At 45.0% G+C, this 20,689-nt stretch overlaps 1 protein-coding gene across 2 annotated transcripts in view; it reads right to left on the reverse strand.

The window, feature by feature from the left end:
• Positions 1–8,336: 8,336 nt before the first annotated feature.
• Positions 8,337–20,689, reverse strand: part of snap25a (synaptosome associated protein 25a) — a 43,448-nt gene continuing 31,095 nt past the window's right edge. For both annotated transcript variants that reach the window (XM_014144863.2, XM_014144861.2), the window contains exons 6-8: positions 13,056–13,175; positions 11,283–11,427; positions 8,337–10,761 (exon numbers count right to left, since the gene is read on the reverse strand). In XM_014144863.2, coding sequence (XP_014000338.1) covers positions 10,693–10,761; positions 11,283–11,427; positions 13,056–13,175 — 334 coding nt within the window. In that variant the 3' untranslated portion in view covers positions 8,337–10,692. The remainder of the gene's footprint in view (positions 10,762–11,282; positions 11,428–13,055; positions 13,176–20,689) is intronic.

Below are 20,689 nucleotides of genomic sequence, written 5' to 3' on the forward strand. Positions count from 1 at the left end.
TGCTGTTACTTCCTCTATTTCCTTTATTAGTCTAATCTCTTTTGACCTAAACTGCTTTTGTTTTAATCATCAGTATTGTATTGGATGGCCTCTAAAAGTACATTTGAAAGTGTCCCATACAATAAGGGGATCTGCTCTACCTATGCTGTGCAAAAAAAAGTAAATTATGAATTATTTTGTCTTAGTTAAGAACAAATTGTCATCCAATAGGCTTTGATAAAATTTCCAATATCCCCATCCACGTGGAAACTCTGTGGAGGCCAATTAGATGGTGGTCCGGTGTCACGTCCTGACCATAGTAAGCTGTTATTTTCTATGGTAGAGTAGGTCAGAACATGACAGGTTTTTTTTCTAGTTTAGTTTTTCTATGTTATGTTCTAGTTTTGTTTTTCTATGTTTGGTTTTGTTTGGGGCAGCTGGTCCACGTTGTCTCTAATTGGAGATCATACTTAAGTAGGGTTTTTTTCTACCTGGGTTTGTGGGAGATTGTTTTTGAGGAGTGTATGTTTCACCTCTGTGTCACGGTTTGTTGTTTTGTTCTTTAGTTTATGTTTATGTACTGCATAGTTTCACAGTGTAAATAAAATGTGGAACGACACACAGGCTGCACTTTGGTCCGCTTCTCCTTACGACAACCGTGACATCCGGTCTCATTTGGTCTCGTATTAATAAGTAATCAAGATGGCTAACTCGATTAAGCCTCCATGTATATCTCACTAGGTCAGGGTTTTTCAACCTCCATATATCCACTAGTTCTGACGAATCCATGATCTTCATGATCTCCTTAAGCGCTTGAGGGTGATAGTTTGTAGAGTGATTTCCTTTACGATCCATTGAGTACTTAAAACCGTATTATAATCTCCCACCCTAAAAATACATTATTTCATTGCTTGTGAGCTCAATACATTATTATATATATTTTCAAAGAAGTGTGGATCATCATTATTTGACCCATACAGATGAATTAGACAGATCTGTTTTTGGTCCAATAGCGTATTTAAAATAATCCATCTTCCTTGTGGATCTGTTTGCACAGTTTGCACAATACCTCGAGACTTCTTTATATTAGACATCGTGTGCCAGCTGTTATTGACAAATAGACACACACCCCCACCACTTGTCTTTGTAGATGTAGCTTCTCTGTCCTGCCCATGCATGGAAAATCGCACCAGCTCTATATTATCCGTGTCGTTGTTCAGCCACGACTCGGCGAAACATAAGCTATTAATGTTTTTAATGTCCTGTTGGTAGGATAGTCTTGATCGTTTATCATCCATTTTGTTTTCCAATGATTGCACGTTGGCCAATAGAACGGATGGTAGTGGATGTTTACTAACTCGCCTACGAATTCTCAGAAGGAAGCCCGACCTCCGACCCCTTTTCTCTGTCTTCTTCACGCAAATGATGGGATTTGGGCCCGTTCCTGAGAAAGCAGTATATCCTTCGCTTTGGACTCGTTAAAGAAAAAAATCTTTGTCCAGTTCGAGGTGAGTAATCGCTGTTCTGATGTTCAGAAGTTATTTTCGGTCAGAAGAAACGGAAGCAGCAACATTATGTACAAAATAATTTAAAAAAATAAGTTACAAACAATGCGAAAAAACGAACACAATAGCACAGTTGGTTAGGAGCCCGTAAAACGACAGCCATCCCCCTGGTGCCATTTAGCTCTAGCTGTCTCTGTGTCTTCGCTGTGGCCTGCTAGCTATGGAAAGCCTGATTACATTTAGGGGGGTCGATATAACCACTGTAAATGACAATGAGTGCTAGCAAGCAAGGCCTCTCTGTTATAAATCACCACAAGTTTTAATTACTAGCTAGTAGCCATCAGCACAAACTGGGAAGGCACTGGGTCAACTATCTATCAGACACAGAGACAGACAGAGAGGGGGAGCAGAATGTGTGTTATCTGCTCACACCCTGGATGTGGACTAGAGATAGAAAAATTACACATCCTGATTTGCTTGATATTAATAGTTAGCGATTAATACTTAACAAATGGGAGGATATTTCTGTCCTGTTAGTGTCTGTGTTTTTGTGGTCTCCACTCTAGTTCCCTGCAGCTAATCTGGGCGTATGGTCACCGGAGATGGCTTGAGCTGACAAATGAGATAGAGATAGCCAGGATGAGTTTAGAACAATTCCTCATTGTCTCTAAATCATCCTTGCATCTGGGAAACTAAGCCGGGGTGGGGTTAAGACAAAAACCCACGTGCAGATAATGACAGGATGAACCCAGAGTGGCTTATGATGCTCCTTGGTCTACATGAGGGGGGGGGTTAGGTTACTTGGTCCAACACTCAAGCGTAGGGGGTCGACCAGCCTCATTATTGCAATAATGAATCAATATTAAATAAAAATGATTGTTTGAAGAAATGACAATCTCTCTCAGTACTGAATTTCCACGACAAGTACCAGATTAGGAGCTGCTGAAAGGAAAAAGTCAGCAATGTTGCACTTCAGGGAGTGCACTTGTCATTCATCACACACATACAGTACATGCACGGGCGCACGCACATACACGTGCACTGGTGCACGCGCACACACACACCCCACATGCCGTCATTGTAAATAAGAATAAGAATGCCTAGTTAAATAAAGGTTAAATAAAAAATTATTTTCAAAATGCACACCATTTTATTACATCCATTTTACAAACACGCAGCCCCATTACACACAGTCACACATATGTTCAACTAGACATTCATTCATGTTTCTCAAACATCAAATTTCGAATTTGGTGCAAATGGCAAGTGTTTAAAGTTAAGTTTAGGCATTAATTGCACATGTTTAATGTTAGTTATTAACTCTGAATGGTTAAGGTAAGGGTTAAGGTTTGGGATAGGCTTAAAAAAAGGGAGAGATGAGGGAGGGAAGAGGTTAGGTGTTGTGAGAGTGGATTGTGTGAGTGTGTGAAATGAAAAATCAGAGCGGAAGCCAGCTAGGGATGCATGAGATGAGAGATTATGTGGAAGACAGTATATGAGGGATGCCAAACAGTGAAGGAGATATGATTCCAGGGAAGAGGCCAGTTCTCAGTCCTGTCGGGGACGAGACACACCCCACCCCATACACACCATTTTATTACAGCCATTTTACAACCACACAGCCCCATTATTCACAGTCACACATATGGTATACTTCAGCCATTCAACCCTCTTATTCGCTGTATCTCCTCTGAACAGACAGACTTACTGTATTGTGGGATGAGAGCCAGACATCACAACTACATTACCCTATAATTTGCTGTGTTTAAGTGATCACCACCCACAGTCACGATGCAGGGAGCATCCAAGATGTACATTACACTGTCTGCATCCCAAATAGCACCCTATTCCCCATTTAGTGCACTACTTTTGACTAGGGCCCATATGGTCAAAAGAAGTGCACTATATAGTGAATAAGGTCCCATTTGGGATGCAACCACAGTGAGTGGATAAGGGGACTGGTGGGTAGCACTTTATTTTACAGTATTTATTCATAGATTTTAGAAATCAAATGGTCAAATGGTAATTGCACATTAATAGCATTGGCACTACTAGGCACCATTTGAAACCAGGTTTGAATTGTGTTGAATGCTATTGCCACATAGTACAAATGACACAAAACAAGATCAGTCCATCAGTATCTCTTCTCGTCTCATCTCCTCTCCTCTCTTCTCTTCTCTTCTCTTCTCTTCTCTTCTCTTCTCTTTTTTCTCCTCTCACTTCAGTAATGAATAATGGAGAAGCTACAGACAGATGGTGATAGTGTGGTATTAAATCACCACTTGTTTTCCCCAATGTTTCCCAGATCTTGATTTATCTTACTGGAAGCTACAGAATAGATGCAGCATCATGCTCTCGCTCTCTGTGGCAGCTTGGTCTGATTCAAACTAAAGGTTTGCCAAAAAATATGCAGGAACTCCTCCAAGAACTGAAGTTCTCTTATAAATATTGCAGCTTTCTATTGTGTGGCTTTTAAGAAAACTCTATATATAAACTGAGTTTATATACATATACATACATTAACTCAGCAAAAAAAGAAACGTCCTCTCCCTGTCAACTGCGTTTATTTTCAGCAAACTTAACTTCTATGGGCTACGTGGGACGCTAGCGTCCCACCTGCGGGACACAGTCAGTGAAATATCAGGGCGGCAAATTCAAAACAACAAAATGTCATAATTCAACTTTCTCAAACATACAACTATTTTACACCATTTTAAAGATACACTTCTCCTTGATGTAACCACATTGTCCGATTTCAAAAAGGCTTTACAGCAAAAGCCAAACATTAGATTATGTTAGGAGAGTACATAGACCAAAATAATCACACAGACATTTTCCAAGCAAGGACACAAACCCAAAACACAGCTAAATGAAGCACTAACCTTTGACGATCTTCATCAGATGACACTCCTAGGACATTATGTTACACAATACATGTATGTTTTGTTCGATAAAGTTCATATTTATATCCAAAAACATCATTTTACATTGGCGTGTGATGTTCAGAAAATGTATTCCCACCAAAACGTACGGTGAATGTGCAAATCAATTTACAAAAATACACATCATAAACGTTGACAAAATATATAACAATTATTTAAAGAATTATAGATAGACTACTCCTGGATGCAACCGCTTTGTCAGATTTTAAAATAGCTTTACGGAGAAAGCACATTTTTCAATATTCTGAGTACATAGCTCAGCCATCACAGCGAGCTATACAGACACCCGCCAAGTTTGGGGCAACCTAAACTCAGAATTAGTATTAGAAATATTCTCTTACCTTTGCTGATCTTCGTCAGAATGCACTCCCAGGACTGCTACTTCCACAAGAAATGTTGTTTTTGTCCGAAATAATACATATTTATGTCCAAATACCTCCGTTTTGTTCGTGCGTTCAGAGCACTATCCAAAGGCATAACGCGCGAGCGCAGTACCAGAGACAAAAAGTCAAAATGTTCCATTACCGTACTTAGAAGCATGTCAAACGCTGTTTAAAATCAATCTTTATGGTATTTTTAACGTAAAATTACGATAATATTCCAACCGGACAATAGCGTATTCATTCAAGGAGAAAAAGAAGGAACGGCGCGCTCACGGGACCGAGCATATCCAATCCCTTTGTTGCCAGGCAGTCCACTCAGTAACTGAGCTCCTATTATCTGCCCAGTAACAGGAGAAGGCTGAAACAACTTTCTGAAGGCTTTTGACAGCCAATGGAAGCCTTAGGAAGTGCAACGTAACCCCACAGATACTGTAGTTTCGAAAGGGACTAGAAAGAAGAACTACAATTCTCAGATCCTCCAATTCCTGGTTGACTTTTTTTCAGGTTTTTGCCTGCCATATGAGTTCTGTTATACTCACAGACACCATTCAAACAGTTTTAGAAACTTCAGAGTGTTTTCTATCCAAATCTACTAATAATATGCATATTGTAGTTTCTGGGTCAGAGTAGTAACCTGTTTAAATTGGGAACGTTTTTCATCTGGCCATGAAAATACTGCCCCCTAGCCCAGACAGGTTTAACATGTGTAAATATTTGTATGAACATAACACGATTCAACAACTGAGACATAAACTGAACAAGTTCCACAGACATGTAACTAACAGAAATGGAATAACATGTCCCTGAACAAAGTGTGTGGAGGGGGGGGTCAAATTCAAAAGAAGCAATCAGTATCTGGTGTGGCCACCAGCTTCATTAAGTACTGCAGTGCATCTCCTCCTCATGGACTGCACCAGATTTGCCAGTTCTTTCTGTGATGTTACCCCACTCTTCCACCAAGGCACCTGCAAGTTCCCGGACATTTCTGGGGGGAATGGCCCTAGCCCTCACCCTCCGATCCAACAGGTCCCAGACATGCTCAATGGGATTGAGATCCGGGCTCTTCGCTGGCCATGGCAGAACACTGACATTCCTGTCTTGCAGGAGATCACGCACAGAACGAGCAGTATGGCTGGTGGCATTGTCATGCTGGAGGGTCATGTCAGGATGAGCCTGCGGGAAGGGTACCACATGAGGGAGGAGGATGTCTTCCCTGTAACATACAACAACAAGCTCAGTCCGATGATGCTGTGACACACCACCCCAGACCATGACGGACACTCCACCTCCAAATCGATCCCAATCCAGAGTACAGGCCTCTGTGTAACGCTCATTCCTTCAATGATAAACGCGAATCTGACCATCACCCCTGGTGAGACAAAACCGCTACTCGTCAGTGTAGAGCACTTTTTGCCGGTCCTGTCTGGTCCTGCGACGGTGGGTTTGTGCCGATAGGCGACGTTGTTGCCGGTGATGTCTGGTGAGGACCTGCTTTACAACAGGCCTACAAGCCCTCAGTCCAGCCTCTCTCATCCTATTGCAGACAGTCTGTGCGTTCCTGGTGTAACTCGGGCAGTTGTTGTTGCCATCCTGTACCTGTCCCGCAGGTGTGATGTTCGGATGTACCGATCCTGTGCAGATGTTGTTAAACGTGGTCTGCCACTGCGAGGACGATCAGCTGTCCGTCCTGTCTCCCTGTAGCGCTGTCTTAGGCGTCTCACAGTACGGACATTGCAAATTATTGCCCTGGCCACATCTGCAGTCCTCATGCCTCCTTGCAGCATGCATAAGGCACGTTCACGCAGATGAGCAGGGACCCTGGGCATCTTTATTTTGGTGTTTTTCAGAGTCAATAGAAAGGCCTCTTTAGTGTCCTAAGTTTTCATATATGTGACCTTAATTGCCTACCGTCTGTAAGCTGTTAGTGTCTTAACGACCGTTCCACAGGTGCATGTTCATTGTTAATTGTTTATGGTTCATTGAACAAGCATGGGAAACAGCGTTTAAACCCTTTACAATGAAGATCTGTGAAGTTATTTGGATTTTAACGAATTATCTGTGAAAGACAGGGTCCTGAAAAAGGGACGTTTCTTTTTTTGCTGAGTTTATATATATATATATATATATATATATATATATATATATATATATACAGTTTAAGTCGGAAGTTTACATACAGTTTGGACACGTCTACTCATTTAAGGGATTTTCTTTATTTGTACTATTTTCTACATTGTAGAATAATATTGAAGACATCAGCACTATGAAATAACACATGGAATCATGTGGTAACCAAAAAAGTGTTAAATAAATCGAAATATATTTTATATTTCAGATTCTTCAAAATAGCCACCCTTTGCCTTGATGACAGCTTTGCACACTCTTGGCATTCTCTCAACCAGCTTCATGAGGTAGTCACCTGGAATGCATTTCAATTAACAGTTGTGCCTGTATTTTCCAACCGTCTTGAAAGAGTTTCCACATATGCTGAGCACTTGTTGGCTGCTTTTCCTTCACTCTGCGGTCCAACTCACCCCAAACCATCTCAATTGGGTTGACGTCGGGTGATTGTGGAGGCCAGGACATCTGATGCAGCACTCCATCACTCTCCAGATGGGATGGCGTATCACTGCAGAATGCAATGGTAGCCATGCTGGTTAAGTGTGCTTTGAATTCTAAATAAATCACTGACAGTGTCACTAGCAAAGCACCCCCACACCATCACACCTCCTCCTCTATGCTTCACGGTGGGAACCACACATGCAGAGATCCTCCGTTCACCTACTCTGCGTCTTACAATATACAATTATGTATCATAATTATGAAACGCCCCCATCGCATTCATCTTACTAATGAGACCTTCTAATGGCCCACCAGATACTGAATCCTGGGCCGTTTCCAAATGGCACACTATTCCTTATATAGGTGGCAGGTAAGGTGAAAAATATTCTGATGTGTCCTTGAGCAAGTCACTTAACCCAAATTTGCTCTAGGGGCACCGTACTACTCTGGCTGACCCTGTAAAGCAACAAATTTCTCTGCAACTATCATGTCTATGTGACAACAACAAACACCTTATTTTTTTTGGGGGGGGGGGGGATTGGTCAAAAGTAATGCACTACGTAGGTAAGGGTGCCATTTGGGACGCAGTCGTGCTTAAAAAATAAAAATGAATAAACGTTCACGTGACTACAAAAGATACATAACTGTAAAGATGGATGGTATAGTCAAATAAGTGTCTTATTTACGTGTATAATGTCAGTCACAGTATACATATACTGGGTATTGTTAATGTTGTCATTACATATACTGTTCAATTTACATACAGTATTTATTTCATGTTCATACATCATTTGGTTGTATATTATGTTGTTGTTATATGTCAGTGTGGGTATAACGATATTGTTGTCTTTGGCCTGGTGAATCTGACTGACAGATGAAGACAGACATATATTGTATTAGCAGGTGTGTGTCTGTATAGACAAAGCCATTGACTGACAAGAGCAATAAAGACCCATCATGACCAATCACAGAGAATAGGTTTTATTTCTCAATTCAGCTAGCTACAAAATGTTCCACCACTTCAGAAACTGACAGAATACAAAGGGAGTTTTAATACTACATGCGTTTTGAGGACGTCAATCTCACAATTGAATCTATTGTGTCGTTCAGAGAAGGTATTTATTAATTAATTTCAGCGATTTGGTGTGCATCGGCTGTAAAAATACAGAAGCAAACAAAAAACATTTGTATGTCATTTTTTGTTTCAGAGTGTTATTATTATCATATTCACATTTGTATCATTATTATTTTACCATTAATGAACCACACAGGGAGATTAAACAAACACAATACAATCTTCTTATAAAAGTAAGGTCTCTCAGAAATACGAGTTTTTGCTTTACATTTTTTTTTTTCCCAGAGCATCCAAAACCTATGATACAGTGCCCAACTAGTCCCCCACCTTTCAGCACATATTCAATATCTTCACTGAACTGCATATTAATTTAGAAAAAACAGGTCCTCATTTTTTCATGATAATCTCTTCACGTGAAAATCATTTTGCATTATTGTACAATGGTCACAGTCTGTAAATATATGTTGATATAAATAGTGGAAGTATTGTAAACTTGCAGGAGAGTATGGATCGTTTAACTGTGTCATAATACTGAGCATGAGTAAACAAAACATTAGGAACACCTGCTCTTTCCATGACATAGACTGACCTGGTGAATCCAGGTGAAAGATATGATCCCTTAGTAATGCCACTTGTTAAATCCACATCAATCAGTGTAGGTGAAGGGGAGGAGACAGGTTAAAGAAGGATTTTTAAGCCTTGAGACAATTGAGACATGGATTGTGTACGTGTGCCATTCGAAGCATGAATGGGTAAGACAAAAGATTTGAACGGGGTATGGTAGTAGTTGCCAGGCGCACCAGTTTGAGTGTGTCAAGAACGGCAGCGCTGCTGGGTTTTTCACGCTCAACAGTTTCCCGTGTGTATTATCAAGAATGGTCCACCACCAAGCACATCCAGCCAACTTGAGACAACTGTGGGAAGCATTGGAGTCAACATTGGTCAGCATCCTTGAGGAATGCTTTCGACACCTTGCGGAATCCATTGAATTGAGGCTGTTCTAAGTACAAAATGGGGTGCAACTCAATAGTAAGAAGGTGTTCCTAATGTTTTGTACACTCAGTGTATATATTTTTAAGACCGCTTTTATGTATAAGACAATTTTTTTTACCATTTGTCATGCAGAACGCACAATTAAAATCACTTGGAATGCAAAGTCTATTACAGCGAATCTAGTTGCACATTGTCTGAACAGTAATGAACCAAAGACAGCGATTGTACTTAAGTGCTTTTTGAATTTACTATAACTTGTAATCATCGGGTTTTTTCCCTCTTCTTCATTCGTCATGACAACATCAAAATAAGGAGCATGACAGTAGCTGATGGAATGACACAGTTTTACTGAGACAATACTGAAAAGGAAAACAGCTTGTATAGCATTCCTATTATATTTGTCATCCAGCAGTGTACTTTATACAGTATATACAGGTATCTGTCAGAATAAAGGAAACACCAACATAAAGTATCACAGTAGGGCATTGGGCCACCACAAGCCACCAGAACATTTTCAGTGTGCCTTGGCATAGATTCTAAAAGTGTCTGGAACTCTATTGGAGGGAATGCGACACCATTCTTCCGCAAGAAATTCCATAATTTGGTGTTTTGTTAGTAGTGGAAAAAGCTGTCCAAGGCGCCACTCCAGAATCTCCCATCAGTGTTCAATTGGGTTGAGAACTGGTGACTGAGATGGCCATGGCATATGGTTTATTTCATTTTCATGCTCATCAAAATGTTCAGTGACCACCCGTGCCCTGTGGATGGGGGCATTGTCATCCTGAAAGAGACCACTCCTATCACGATAGAAATTCTTCACCATAGGTTGAAGGTGATCTCAGAATGGCTGTGTATTTATTGTTGTTTACCTTGCCCTCGAAGAGGTTGAATGGACCTAAATCATGCCAGGAAAATGCACTCACACCAAAACAGACCCTAATCTACTCAAGTGTTTCCTTTATTTTGGCAGTTAACTGTATTTACTATATTTGATAAAGAGAATATAAACTTCACAAGTGAACTAGAGCCATCGAGTCAGCACTGTATACAACCTTTGGAAAGAATGATACAGAGGATAAGAAATATTTCATTTTACGAGGACAATCATTGAAAAAGCCAGACAAACGATACACAGAACAACATTTACAATGTGGGGAGGTGATATGTGCACATGTGCAAACCTAGAAGGTAAATACCATGACAATAAATTGCGATAAATTGCGATTGCGGGAAAAGCAGCATGCTCTGGGAGCTTAGCCACTGCCCAGCATCTTAGTGGCCCGTTGGTTGGCTTCGTCAATCCTGGTCTTGTTAGAATCAGCCTAGAGAAGGAAAGGAAAGGAAAGGAAAGGACAGGAAAGGACAGGACAGGACAGGAAAGGAAAGAGAAAGAGAGAAAAAACATGAGTTATTTGTGGTTCTGTTTGTTTTCTCTTGGAACATTTTGCAGATAATATACGTAGATAACGGCTTTTTGAGATGTGAGGCTATTGAGTCTCGGTTGTCATGTGATGTCAACAAATATTTGAACAACAACTCCTAATAATAGCATATAGACAATAAAAGACCAATAGAGGACCAATAGAGGACTAACACGGACGTGGACATCGATTAAGGCAGCTCCCCGCACCTCTCTAATTCAGAGGAGTTGGGTTAAATGCGGAAGACACATTTCAGTTGAATTCATTCAGTTGTGCAACTGACTAGGTATCCCCCTTTCCCTTCCTTTTCCCAACAGAGGACTAATAGAGGACCAATAGAGGACCAACAGAGGACCAATAGAGGACCAACACAGGGCCGATACAGGGCCAATAAAGGACCAATAGAGGACTAAGAGCAGTACCTTCTCCATGATCCTGTCGATCTGTCGATTCTGGGTGTCGATCTCGTTGCCCATATCCAGGGCCATGTGGCGCAGGTTACCAATGATGCCTCCCACCTGTTCCAGGTTCTCATCCATCTCATTTTCCCGGGCATCATCCGTTACCCTGTGGTTTAGAAACTGAATTAGGCTTGCATGCATCCAAACAAACAAGCAGTCATACACGCTCGCTCGCTCGCACACACACACACATCCTTGTGGGGACGTAAAATTAATTTCCATTCAAAATCCAATTTCCCCTAACGCCTAACCCTAATTGCAACCCTAACCACTAACCTAACCCCTAAGCTTAAAATAACCTTTGTCCTTGCTGGGACTTGGGGAATGTCCTCACGTGGGAGAATTTTCCATCTTTTACCATCCTTGTGGGGACTTTTGGGGATTTCAGGTACCCACGAGGACAGAAGAACAAGACCACACACTACATATTGAATAATATAATTCATAAAGGTAGCCATACATATTTCACCTTTGATTTCTCCTCCTTTGGGGACCTTCGACTCCCATCAAACTCTCCGTTCCATACAGCTCCCCCAAACCCAAACAACTGAATATCCCTGCCCCCTACATTAACCACCAACCCACCCGGTCCCTCCACGGCCCCCTCCTTCACCTGCCCCCTACATTAACCACCAACCCACCCGGTCCCTCCACGGCCCCCTCCCCTACCTGCCCCCTACATTAACCACCAACCCACCCGGTCCCTCCACGGCCCCCTCCCTCACCTGCCCCCTACATTAACCACCAACCCACCCGGTCCCTCCACGGCCCCCTCCCTCACCTGTCCCCTACATTAACCACCAACCCACCCGGTCCCTCCACGGCCCCCTCCCCTACCTGCCCCCTACATTAACCACCAACCCACCCGGTCCCTCCACGGCCCCCTCCCTCACCTGCCCCCTACATTAACCACCAACCCACCCGGTCCCTCCACGGCCCCCTCCCCTACCTGCCCCCTACATTAACCACCAACCCACCCGGTCCCTCCACGGCCCCCTCCCTCACCTGCCCCCTACATTAACCACCAACCCACCCGGTCCCTCCACGGCCCCCTCCCTCACCTGTCCCCTACATTAACCACCAACCCACCCGGTCCCTCCACGGCCCCCTCCCCTACCTGCCCCCTACATTAACCACCAACCCACCCGGTCCCTCCACGGCCCCCTCCCTCACCTGCCCCCTACATTAACCACCAACCCACCCGGTCCCTCCACGGCCCCCTCCCTCACCTGTCCCCTACATTAACCACCAACCCACCCGGTCCCTCCACGGCCCCCTCCCCTACCTGCCCCCTACATTAACCACCAACCCACCCGGTCCCTCCACGGCCCCCTCCCTCACCTGCCCCCTACATTAACCACCAACCCACCCGGTCCCTCCACGGCCCCCTCCCCTACCTGCCCCCTACATTAACCACCAACCCACCCGGTCCCTCCACGGCCCCCTCCCTCACCTGCCCCCTACATTAACCACCAACCCACCCGGTCCCTCCACGGCCCCCTCCCTCACCTGCCCCCCTACATTAACCACCAACCCACCCAGTCCCTCCACGGCCCCCTCCCCTACCTGTCCCCTACATTAACCACCAACCCACCCGGTCCCTCCACGGCCCCCTCCCTCACCTGCCCCCTACATTAACCACCAACCCACCCGGTCCCTCCACGGCCCCCTCCCTCACCTGCCCCCTACATTAACCACCAACCCACCCGGTCCCTCCATGGCCCCCTCCCTCACCTGCGAATGAATCCTCCACTGATGGCCATCTGTTCACGTTCGTCCACCACACGGGCAGGCTGGCTGGCCACCACCCCATCCTGGTTGTTACCCCAAGCCTTGCTGCCGCCACTATTCATCCTGGGGGGGTCGAGGAAGAGGAGGGTGAAGCTTAAATCACTACTAGATATATTATCTATCAGGTGTATCATCATGAATTAATCCGCCACATAGAAATATGAGAAACATGTCAAAGACTAGAGACTAACCAAGCAAAGCAAAGAAAGCAGGCATGGGTTTGGTCATTCCTTCATTCTCTAGTCTTAGCATTGTTAGTGTGATGCAATGTCATATCTCAATGGTATATAACACACTGTACTCAGGCAAGTTTAGTATGCTGAGACACATATCTTTTCCCAGCTGAAAAATTTGACCTCTTAAGTATTTACATGCATTTTGTAAACAACAGTTGGGATAACTCATTTTTTCCCACCCTCCTCCACGCACCCCAAAGCATTCCTTCACATTGAAATGCCCCCCCCCCCCCTTCTCCCCCCTCACAATGGTATCTCCCAGGTTGCATCTGAAATGCCACCCTATTCCCAACACACATCCACTACTTTTGGGAATAGGGTGGCATTTAAGACGCAGCCTCAGTGTGGCTATATGTGACACAGAACAGAGAGACAAGGGTTTGGCAGACAGACAACATAGAATAAAAGGACTGGACTGCCACATTGTTTGGGGAAGAACTGGAAAAGAAAACAAAGCGGAGGGACATAACAAGAGTACACTTCTTTTTTAATGTCAAGTATTTTGTTCACGTTGTGAATCTATCTAGGATATGTTATTTTGAGGTGGTTATTTTGGGGTAGCAGGTAGCCTAGTGGTTAGAACATTGGGCCAGTAACCGAAAGGTTGCTGGATTGAATCCCTGAGCTGACAAGATATAAATCTGTCGTTCTGCTCCTGAACAAGGCAGTTAACCCAGTTTTCCCCGGTAGGCCATCATTGTAAATAAGAATTTGTTCTTAACTGACTGCCTAGTTAAATAAAAAATAATAGGTAGTGTTAAAGGGATACTTTGGGATGTCGGCAATGACTGGATGTCTATGGTATATGCTAGCAGTGACCATAGACTTCCAGTCATTGTGCTAATGTTAGTTAGCATTTGCACTAATGTTCGTTAGCAACTTCATTCAAACTGCACACAGAGGCATAAAAATGGTATCCACGAGTTGGATATGACTCTGGGGAAGTAGATGATCAAATCGGGAAGTATCCCTTTAAGGTCTATCCGTGAATAGTGCATTATTAAGGCCTTCTTAGTCAGATGATGGGGTGGTTTGACAAAATGTTGGCTTCCTCTATTTTAGGGGGAATGTAATATTTATGCAGTAACTGTAGTGCCTTGAGTGCTTGAAATGCCCTTTATAAATAAAATGTAATATTATTATTAGTAGGTTAACAATTAGCAGGTTAACCAAGATGAATTTAAAACGAATTATGTAGCTGTATCTAGATTTGTTATGTACTCTGTCAGACAGAGATCTAAACATGACAGGCAGCTTCTATGGTGGCTAAGGAGGCCCTGGGTGAGTCTATGCTTCAGGCTCCTTTTAATGAGTCTATAAGTATACTGCAGTAGTCAAGATATTAACCACCATCACAAACTGTCTGTCTGTGTGAAATGTGTGTCATACTGTATTTTGTATGCAATTATTAATTTTAATAATATTCAACATGGAGCATTAGAGGACCCTGAGTTATAATGTCTTTCTTTTTTCCCTCTCCCTAAAACCATGTAAGCCTTTCTGTAACCTCGAAGCTCCAGGATGGTAGATATTTCTTGATTTATCAGACAATGGAGAAGATGGCTGATTCTGAGCCCTCCCACTGAGCTAGTATTTATAGAAATGGACTGAGGCGATGATTACACAGACCACTGTGGTAAACACACACAGTCAGGCACACTGGTTAACTCTCCTCTCCTCCTACATTCACTTGACTCAGTTATGTTATACAATTTGTTTTACATGCAACAGTTAGGTTATCCAATTCCTTCGCCGTTTTTTTTGTGAGAAACTCCCAAGTCCCTGATCAGAGTGAATCTGTTTTAGTAACACATACCGTATACCCTCCATCGACTTAGAACTCTACCTAATGTACTTGGATATGATGTCAATCGGACAACAAGAGAGACACCTCATCAGGGTTAACTAACTCTTTCGATCCACAGGCTGATAAAACATTTAGTCCCAATAGTCCTACTAGTGAAGAAGCTTAATTTCATATGATTGGATGAGGAATAAGAAAAGAGACCTACAATACAGGTTAAATCCAGTGGATCGAGTTCTTGTCTCCAGTATAGATCTAGATATCTCGAATGTAGCCCTGGGTTTCAGTCAACAGGGTATCTTGCCTACAGTATATATGATCTGGCTGACCTAGATCTGAGCTGCTTCCCTGGGGCTGCATGGGAAGAAGGCGGCACACAGTTACCACAGTGCTCTGTGGGAGAGGTGGTAGGCCACTGCATAGGCAATGCAGCGTGGTATCCACTCGTTTTCAGAATAATAATTTGGTTTTAGTTGCCTGTTATAACCTGTTTGTGTCTCTCTCTTCCTATACAAGCACTTTGAGGTTTTTCTGTACGAAGTGCTGGGACCAAGAGACTGAAAAACAGCTTCTATCTCAAGGCCATCAGACTGTTAAATAGCCATCACTAACACATTAGAGGCTTGTGCCTATAGACATAGACTTGAAATAACTGGCCTCTTTAATAAATGGAACACTAGTCACTTCAATAATGTTTATATATTTTGCACTACTAATCTCATATGTATATATAATTCTATTCTATTCTACTGTACCTTAGTCCATGCCGCTCTGGCATTGCTCGTCCATATATTTATACATTTTTAATTCCATTCCTTTACTTTGATTTGTGTGCATTGGGTATATGTTGTGAAACTGTTAGATATTACTGCACTGTTGTTAGATATTACTTATTAGATATTACTGCACTGTTGTTAGATATTACTTGTTAGATATTACTGCACTGTTGTTAGATATTACTTCTTAGACATTACTGCACTGTTATTGTCACGTCCTGGCCAGTATATAAGGTTAATTGTTTTGTAGTTTGGTCAGGGCGTGGCAGGGGGTATTTGTTTTATGTGGTTCGGGGTGGTGTGTTTGTGTAAAGGGTGTTTGATTTAGTAATTCCGGGTTTTGGTTTATGTTTAGTTAATTCTATGGTTAGTCTAGGTTGTGTGTTTCTATGTTTGGTTGATTGGGGTTGGGACTCTCAGTTGAAGGCAGGTGTTGTCTATCTGCCTTTGATTGAGAGTTCCATATATTAGGGTGTGTTTGTATGTGTGATTTGTGGGTGATTATTCTGTGTATAGCCTTGTGCCTTACCAGACTGTTTATTTGTCGAGTGTTCGTTTTTTGTGTTTTGTATGTTCGTTTTGAAAATAATTAAAAATCAAGATGAGCATTCACGTACCTGCTGCGTATTGGTCCATTCATGAAGACTACTGTGACAGAATCACCCACCACCAAAGGACCAAGCAGCAGAGGAAGGAGCAGACGGAGTTCGAGTTGGACTGGCGGGAGAAGTGGACTTGGGAGGAAGTTCTGGACGGGGCCGGACCCTGGCATCAGGCTGGGGATTATCGACGCCCGCAGGGGGAAATTGAGGCAGCCAAGGCAGAGAGGCGGTGGTACGAGGCCAAGTACGCGCTGAAGGAGAAGCACGAGAGGCACCCCCAAGAAAATGTTTTGGGGGGGCACACGGGTAGTTTGGCTAGGCGTAAGAAGAGCCGGAAGCCAGCTACTCGTGGTTATATGGAGGAGCGTATGGGGTGGAGAGCGCTATGTTTCGCTGAGGAGCGCACTATCTCACCCATACGCACGCACAGTCCGGTGCGCGTTATTCCAGCCCCTCGCAGGTGCCGTGCTAGAGCGGGCATCCAGCCTGGTAGGAGGATGCCTGCGCAGCGCATCTGGTCGCCGGTACGCCTCCGAGGACCAGGCTACCCAACTCCCGCTCTACGCACGGCTACCATCAGGCCCCTGCACAGCCCAGTCTGCCCTGTACGAGCACCCCGCTCGTACAGGGCTACTAGTTCCATCCAGCCAAGGCGGGTTGTGCAGGAGGTAAGATCTAGACCGGCTGTGCGCCTCCATAGCCCTGGGTTTCCAGCTCCTGTCTCTCGTGCGGACCCGGAAGTGCGTCAACCCAGTCCGACTCGTCCTGTTCCCGCTCCCCGCACTAGCCTGGAGGTGCGTGTCATAATCTGGTAATCCCAGTACCAGCACCACGCACCAGGCTACAAGTGCGTCAACCCAGCCTCGCCAGTCAACAGTCTTCATCAGAGCTGCCCGCCAGTCAACAGTCATCATCAGAGCTGCCCGCCAGTCAACAGTCATCGTCAGAGCTGCCCGCCAGTCAACAGTCATCGTCAGAGCTGCCCGCCAGTCAACAGTCATCGTCAGAGCTGCCCGCCAGTCAACAGTCATCGTCAGAGCTGCCCGCCAGTCAACAGTCATCGTCAGAGCTGCCCGCCAGTCAACAGTCATCGTCAGAGCTGCCCGCCAGTCAACAGTCATCGTCAGAGCTGCCCGCCAGTCAACAGTCATCGTCAGAGCTGCCCGCCAGTCAACAGTCATCGTCAGAGCTGCCCGCCAGTCAACAGTCATCGTCAGAGCTGCCCGCCAGTCAACAGTCATCGTCAGAGCTGCCCGCCAGTCAACAGTCATCGTCAGAGCTGCCCGCCAGTCAACAGTCATCGTCAGAGCTGCCCGCCAGTCAACAGTCATCGTCAGAGCTGCCCGCCAGTCAACAGTCATCGTCAGAGCTGCCCGCCAGTCAACAGTCATCGTCAGAGCTGCCCGCCAGTCAACAGTCATCGTCAGAGCTGCCCGCCAGTCAACAGTCATCGTCAGAGCTGCCCGCCAGTCAACAGTCATCGTCAGAGCTGCCCGCCAGTCAACAGTCATCGTCAGAGCTGCCCGCCAGTCAACAGTCATCGTCAGAGCTGCCCGCCAGTCAACAGTCATCGTCAGAGCTGCCCGCCAGTCAACAGTCATCTTCAGAGCTGCCCGCCAGTCAACAGTCATCTTCAGAGCTGCCCGCCAGTCAACAGTCATCGTCAGAGCTGCCCGCCAGTCAACAGTCGTCAGAGAGGTCAGACTGCGCTGAACTGCCGGAGTGGCCAGACTGCGCTGAACTGCCGGAGTGGCCAGACTGCGCTGAACTGCCGGAGTGGCCAGACTGCGCTGAACTGCCGGAGTGGCCAGACTGCGCTGAACTGCCGGAGTGGCCAGACTGCGCTGAACTGCCGGAGTGGCCAGACTGCGCTGAACTGCCGGAGTGGCCAGACTGCGCTGAACTGCCGGAGTGGCCAGACTGCGCTGAACTGCCGGAGTGGCCAGACTGCGCTGAACTGCCGGAGTGGCCAGACTGCCCTGAACTGCCGGAGTGGCCAGACTGCCCTGAACTGCCGGAGTGGCCAGACTGCCCTGAACTGCCGGAGTGGCCAGACTGCCCTGAACTGCCGGAGTGGCCAGACTGCCCTGAACTGCCGGAGTGGCCAGACTGCCCTGAACTGCCGGAGTGGCCAGACTGCCCTGAACTGCCGGAGTGGCCAGACTGCCCTGAACTGCCGGAGTGGCCAGACTGCCCTGAACTGCCGGAGTGGCCAGACTGCCCTGAACTGCCGGAGTGGCCAGACTGCCCTGAACTGCCGGAGTGGCCAGACTGCCCTGAACTGCCGGAGTGGCCAGACTGCCCTGAACTGCCGGAGTGGCCAGACTGCCCAGACTGTCCCGAATTGCCAGACTGCCCAGACTGTCCCGAATTGCCAGACTGCCCAGACTGTCCCGAATTGCCAGACTGCCCAGACTGTCCCGAATTGCCAGACTGCCCAGACTGTCCCGAATTGCCAGACTGCCCAGACTGTCCCGAATTGCCAGACTGCCCAGACTGTCCCGAATTGCCAGACTGGTCCGACTGCCCCTCGGCGATGCCAGAGTGGCCCGACAGCCTGGAACGGCCGGAGCCAGAGCCACCTCCAGAAATAGGTGGGTTGGGGAGGGGGGGTGTAGCACAGTGCCGTCGTTGACGGCAGCCACCCTCCCTTCCCTCCCTTTAGAAAAGGGGACTTTGTTGGTGTTGCTTGGGGTTATTTTTTGTTAAGGTGCTTCTGGGGTAGCACCTTTAAGGGGGGGGTACTGTCACGTCCTGGCCAGTATATAAGGTTAATTGTTTTGTAGTTTGGTCAGGGCGTGGCAGGGGGTATTTGTTTTATGTGGTTCGGGGTGGTGTGTTTGTGTAAAGGGTGTTTGATTTAGTAATTCCGGGTTTTGGTTTATGTTTAGTTAATTCTATGGTTAGTCTAGGTTGTGTGTTTCTATGTTTGGTTGATTGGGGTTGGGACTCTCAGTTGAAGGCAGGTGTTGTCTATCTGCCTTTGATTGAGAGTTCCATATATTAGGGTGTGTTTGTATGTGTGATTTGTGGGTGATTATTCTGTGTATAGCCTTGTGCCTTACCAGACTGTTTATTTGTCGAGTGTTCGTTTTTTGTGTTTTGTATGTTCGTTTTGAAAATAATTAAAAATCAAGATGAGCATTCACGTACCTGCTGCGTATTGGTCCATTCATGAAGACTACTGTGACAGTTATTAGATATTACTTCTTAGATATTACTGTACTGTCAGAGCTAGAAACACAATACACCCGCAATAACATCTGCTAAACACGTATATGTGACCAATAGCATTTGATTTGATTAAAAAGGAATGTTATTTTATGTTTATTATAATTATCACAATTATTGATTATCCCTTATTCTCATTTTTCCAGTCACTACCATAATAGTGGCAAATTAATGGGACCCAATTTAGCATTCAATTATATGACAAATAACAGGAGTTCATCATGAACATCATCAGCATAATTCTTTCAACATGTATACCATTAATATGAGTTGCATTATCAGCATGCATGGCATTCAATGGACATGCTCTCCAGTCATTCCGGTCAGTAGTCATTTGTGGGTTGGGTGTGCAGAGTTCACAGTTGCAGGGAGAGAGACAGAGATCTGTCTGCATGACGTGCAATTACTAATCTATTCTGCAGATCTCAGGTTATTTGGGTGTCTGACCATGTGGTATTTACATGCAGACGAGGAAAAGTGACAAGCAGTCCTGGAATCTTATAGTGGCAAAAATAGAAACTATAGTGACTATGAAAGTAATAGTAACTATAGTGGCTATGAAAGTAATAGTAACTATAGTGGCTAAGAAAGTAATAGTAACAATAGTGGCTATGAAAGTAATAGTGGCTACAGTGGCTTTGATAGTCTGGCAAGAGGAGGGAGGAGAATGGTGCTGTTCTATACACTCGGACTGTTATGTAAGCGTGCTGACGATACGTTTGCTTGGACGAGAAGGGCTCTTGGAGAAGGGAGCTTGGAGAATGGTACTTAGAATATGGTATTTGGAGAAGGGTTCTTGGAGAAGGGTGCTTGGAGAAGGGTGCTTGGAGGAGGGTGCCTGGAGAAGCTCCTGCTGATGAGTTTTGGTCTGATCTACGTGGAGGAGATTTTGGTTTGTTGATGTATAGGATTCAAGACTTTTGGTAGG

Source organism: Salmo salar, chromosome ssa15 (genome assembly GCF_905237065.1).
Source record: "Salmo salar chromosome ssa15, Ssal_v3.1, whole genome shotgun sequence".
In the NCBI taxonomy this organism is placed as follows: Eukaryota; Metazoa; Chordata; class Actinopteri; order Salmoniformes; family Salmonidae; genus Salmo; species Salmo salar.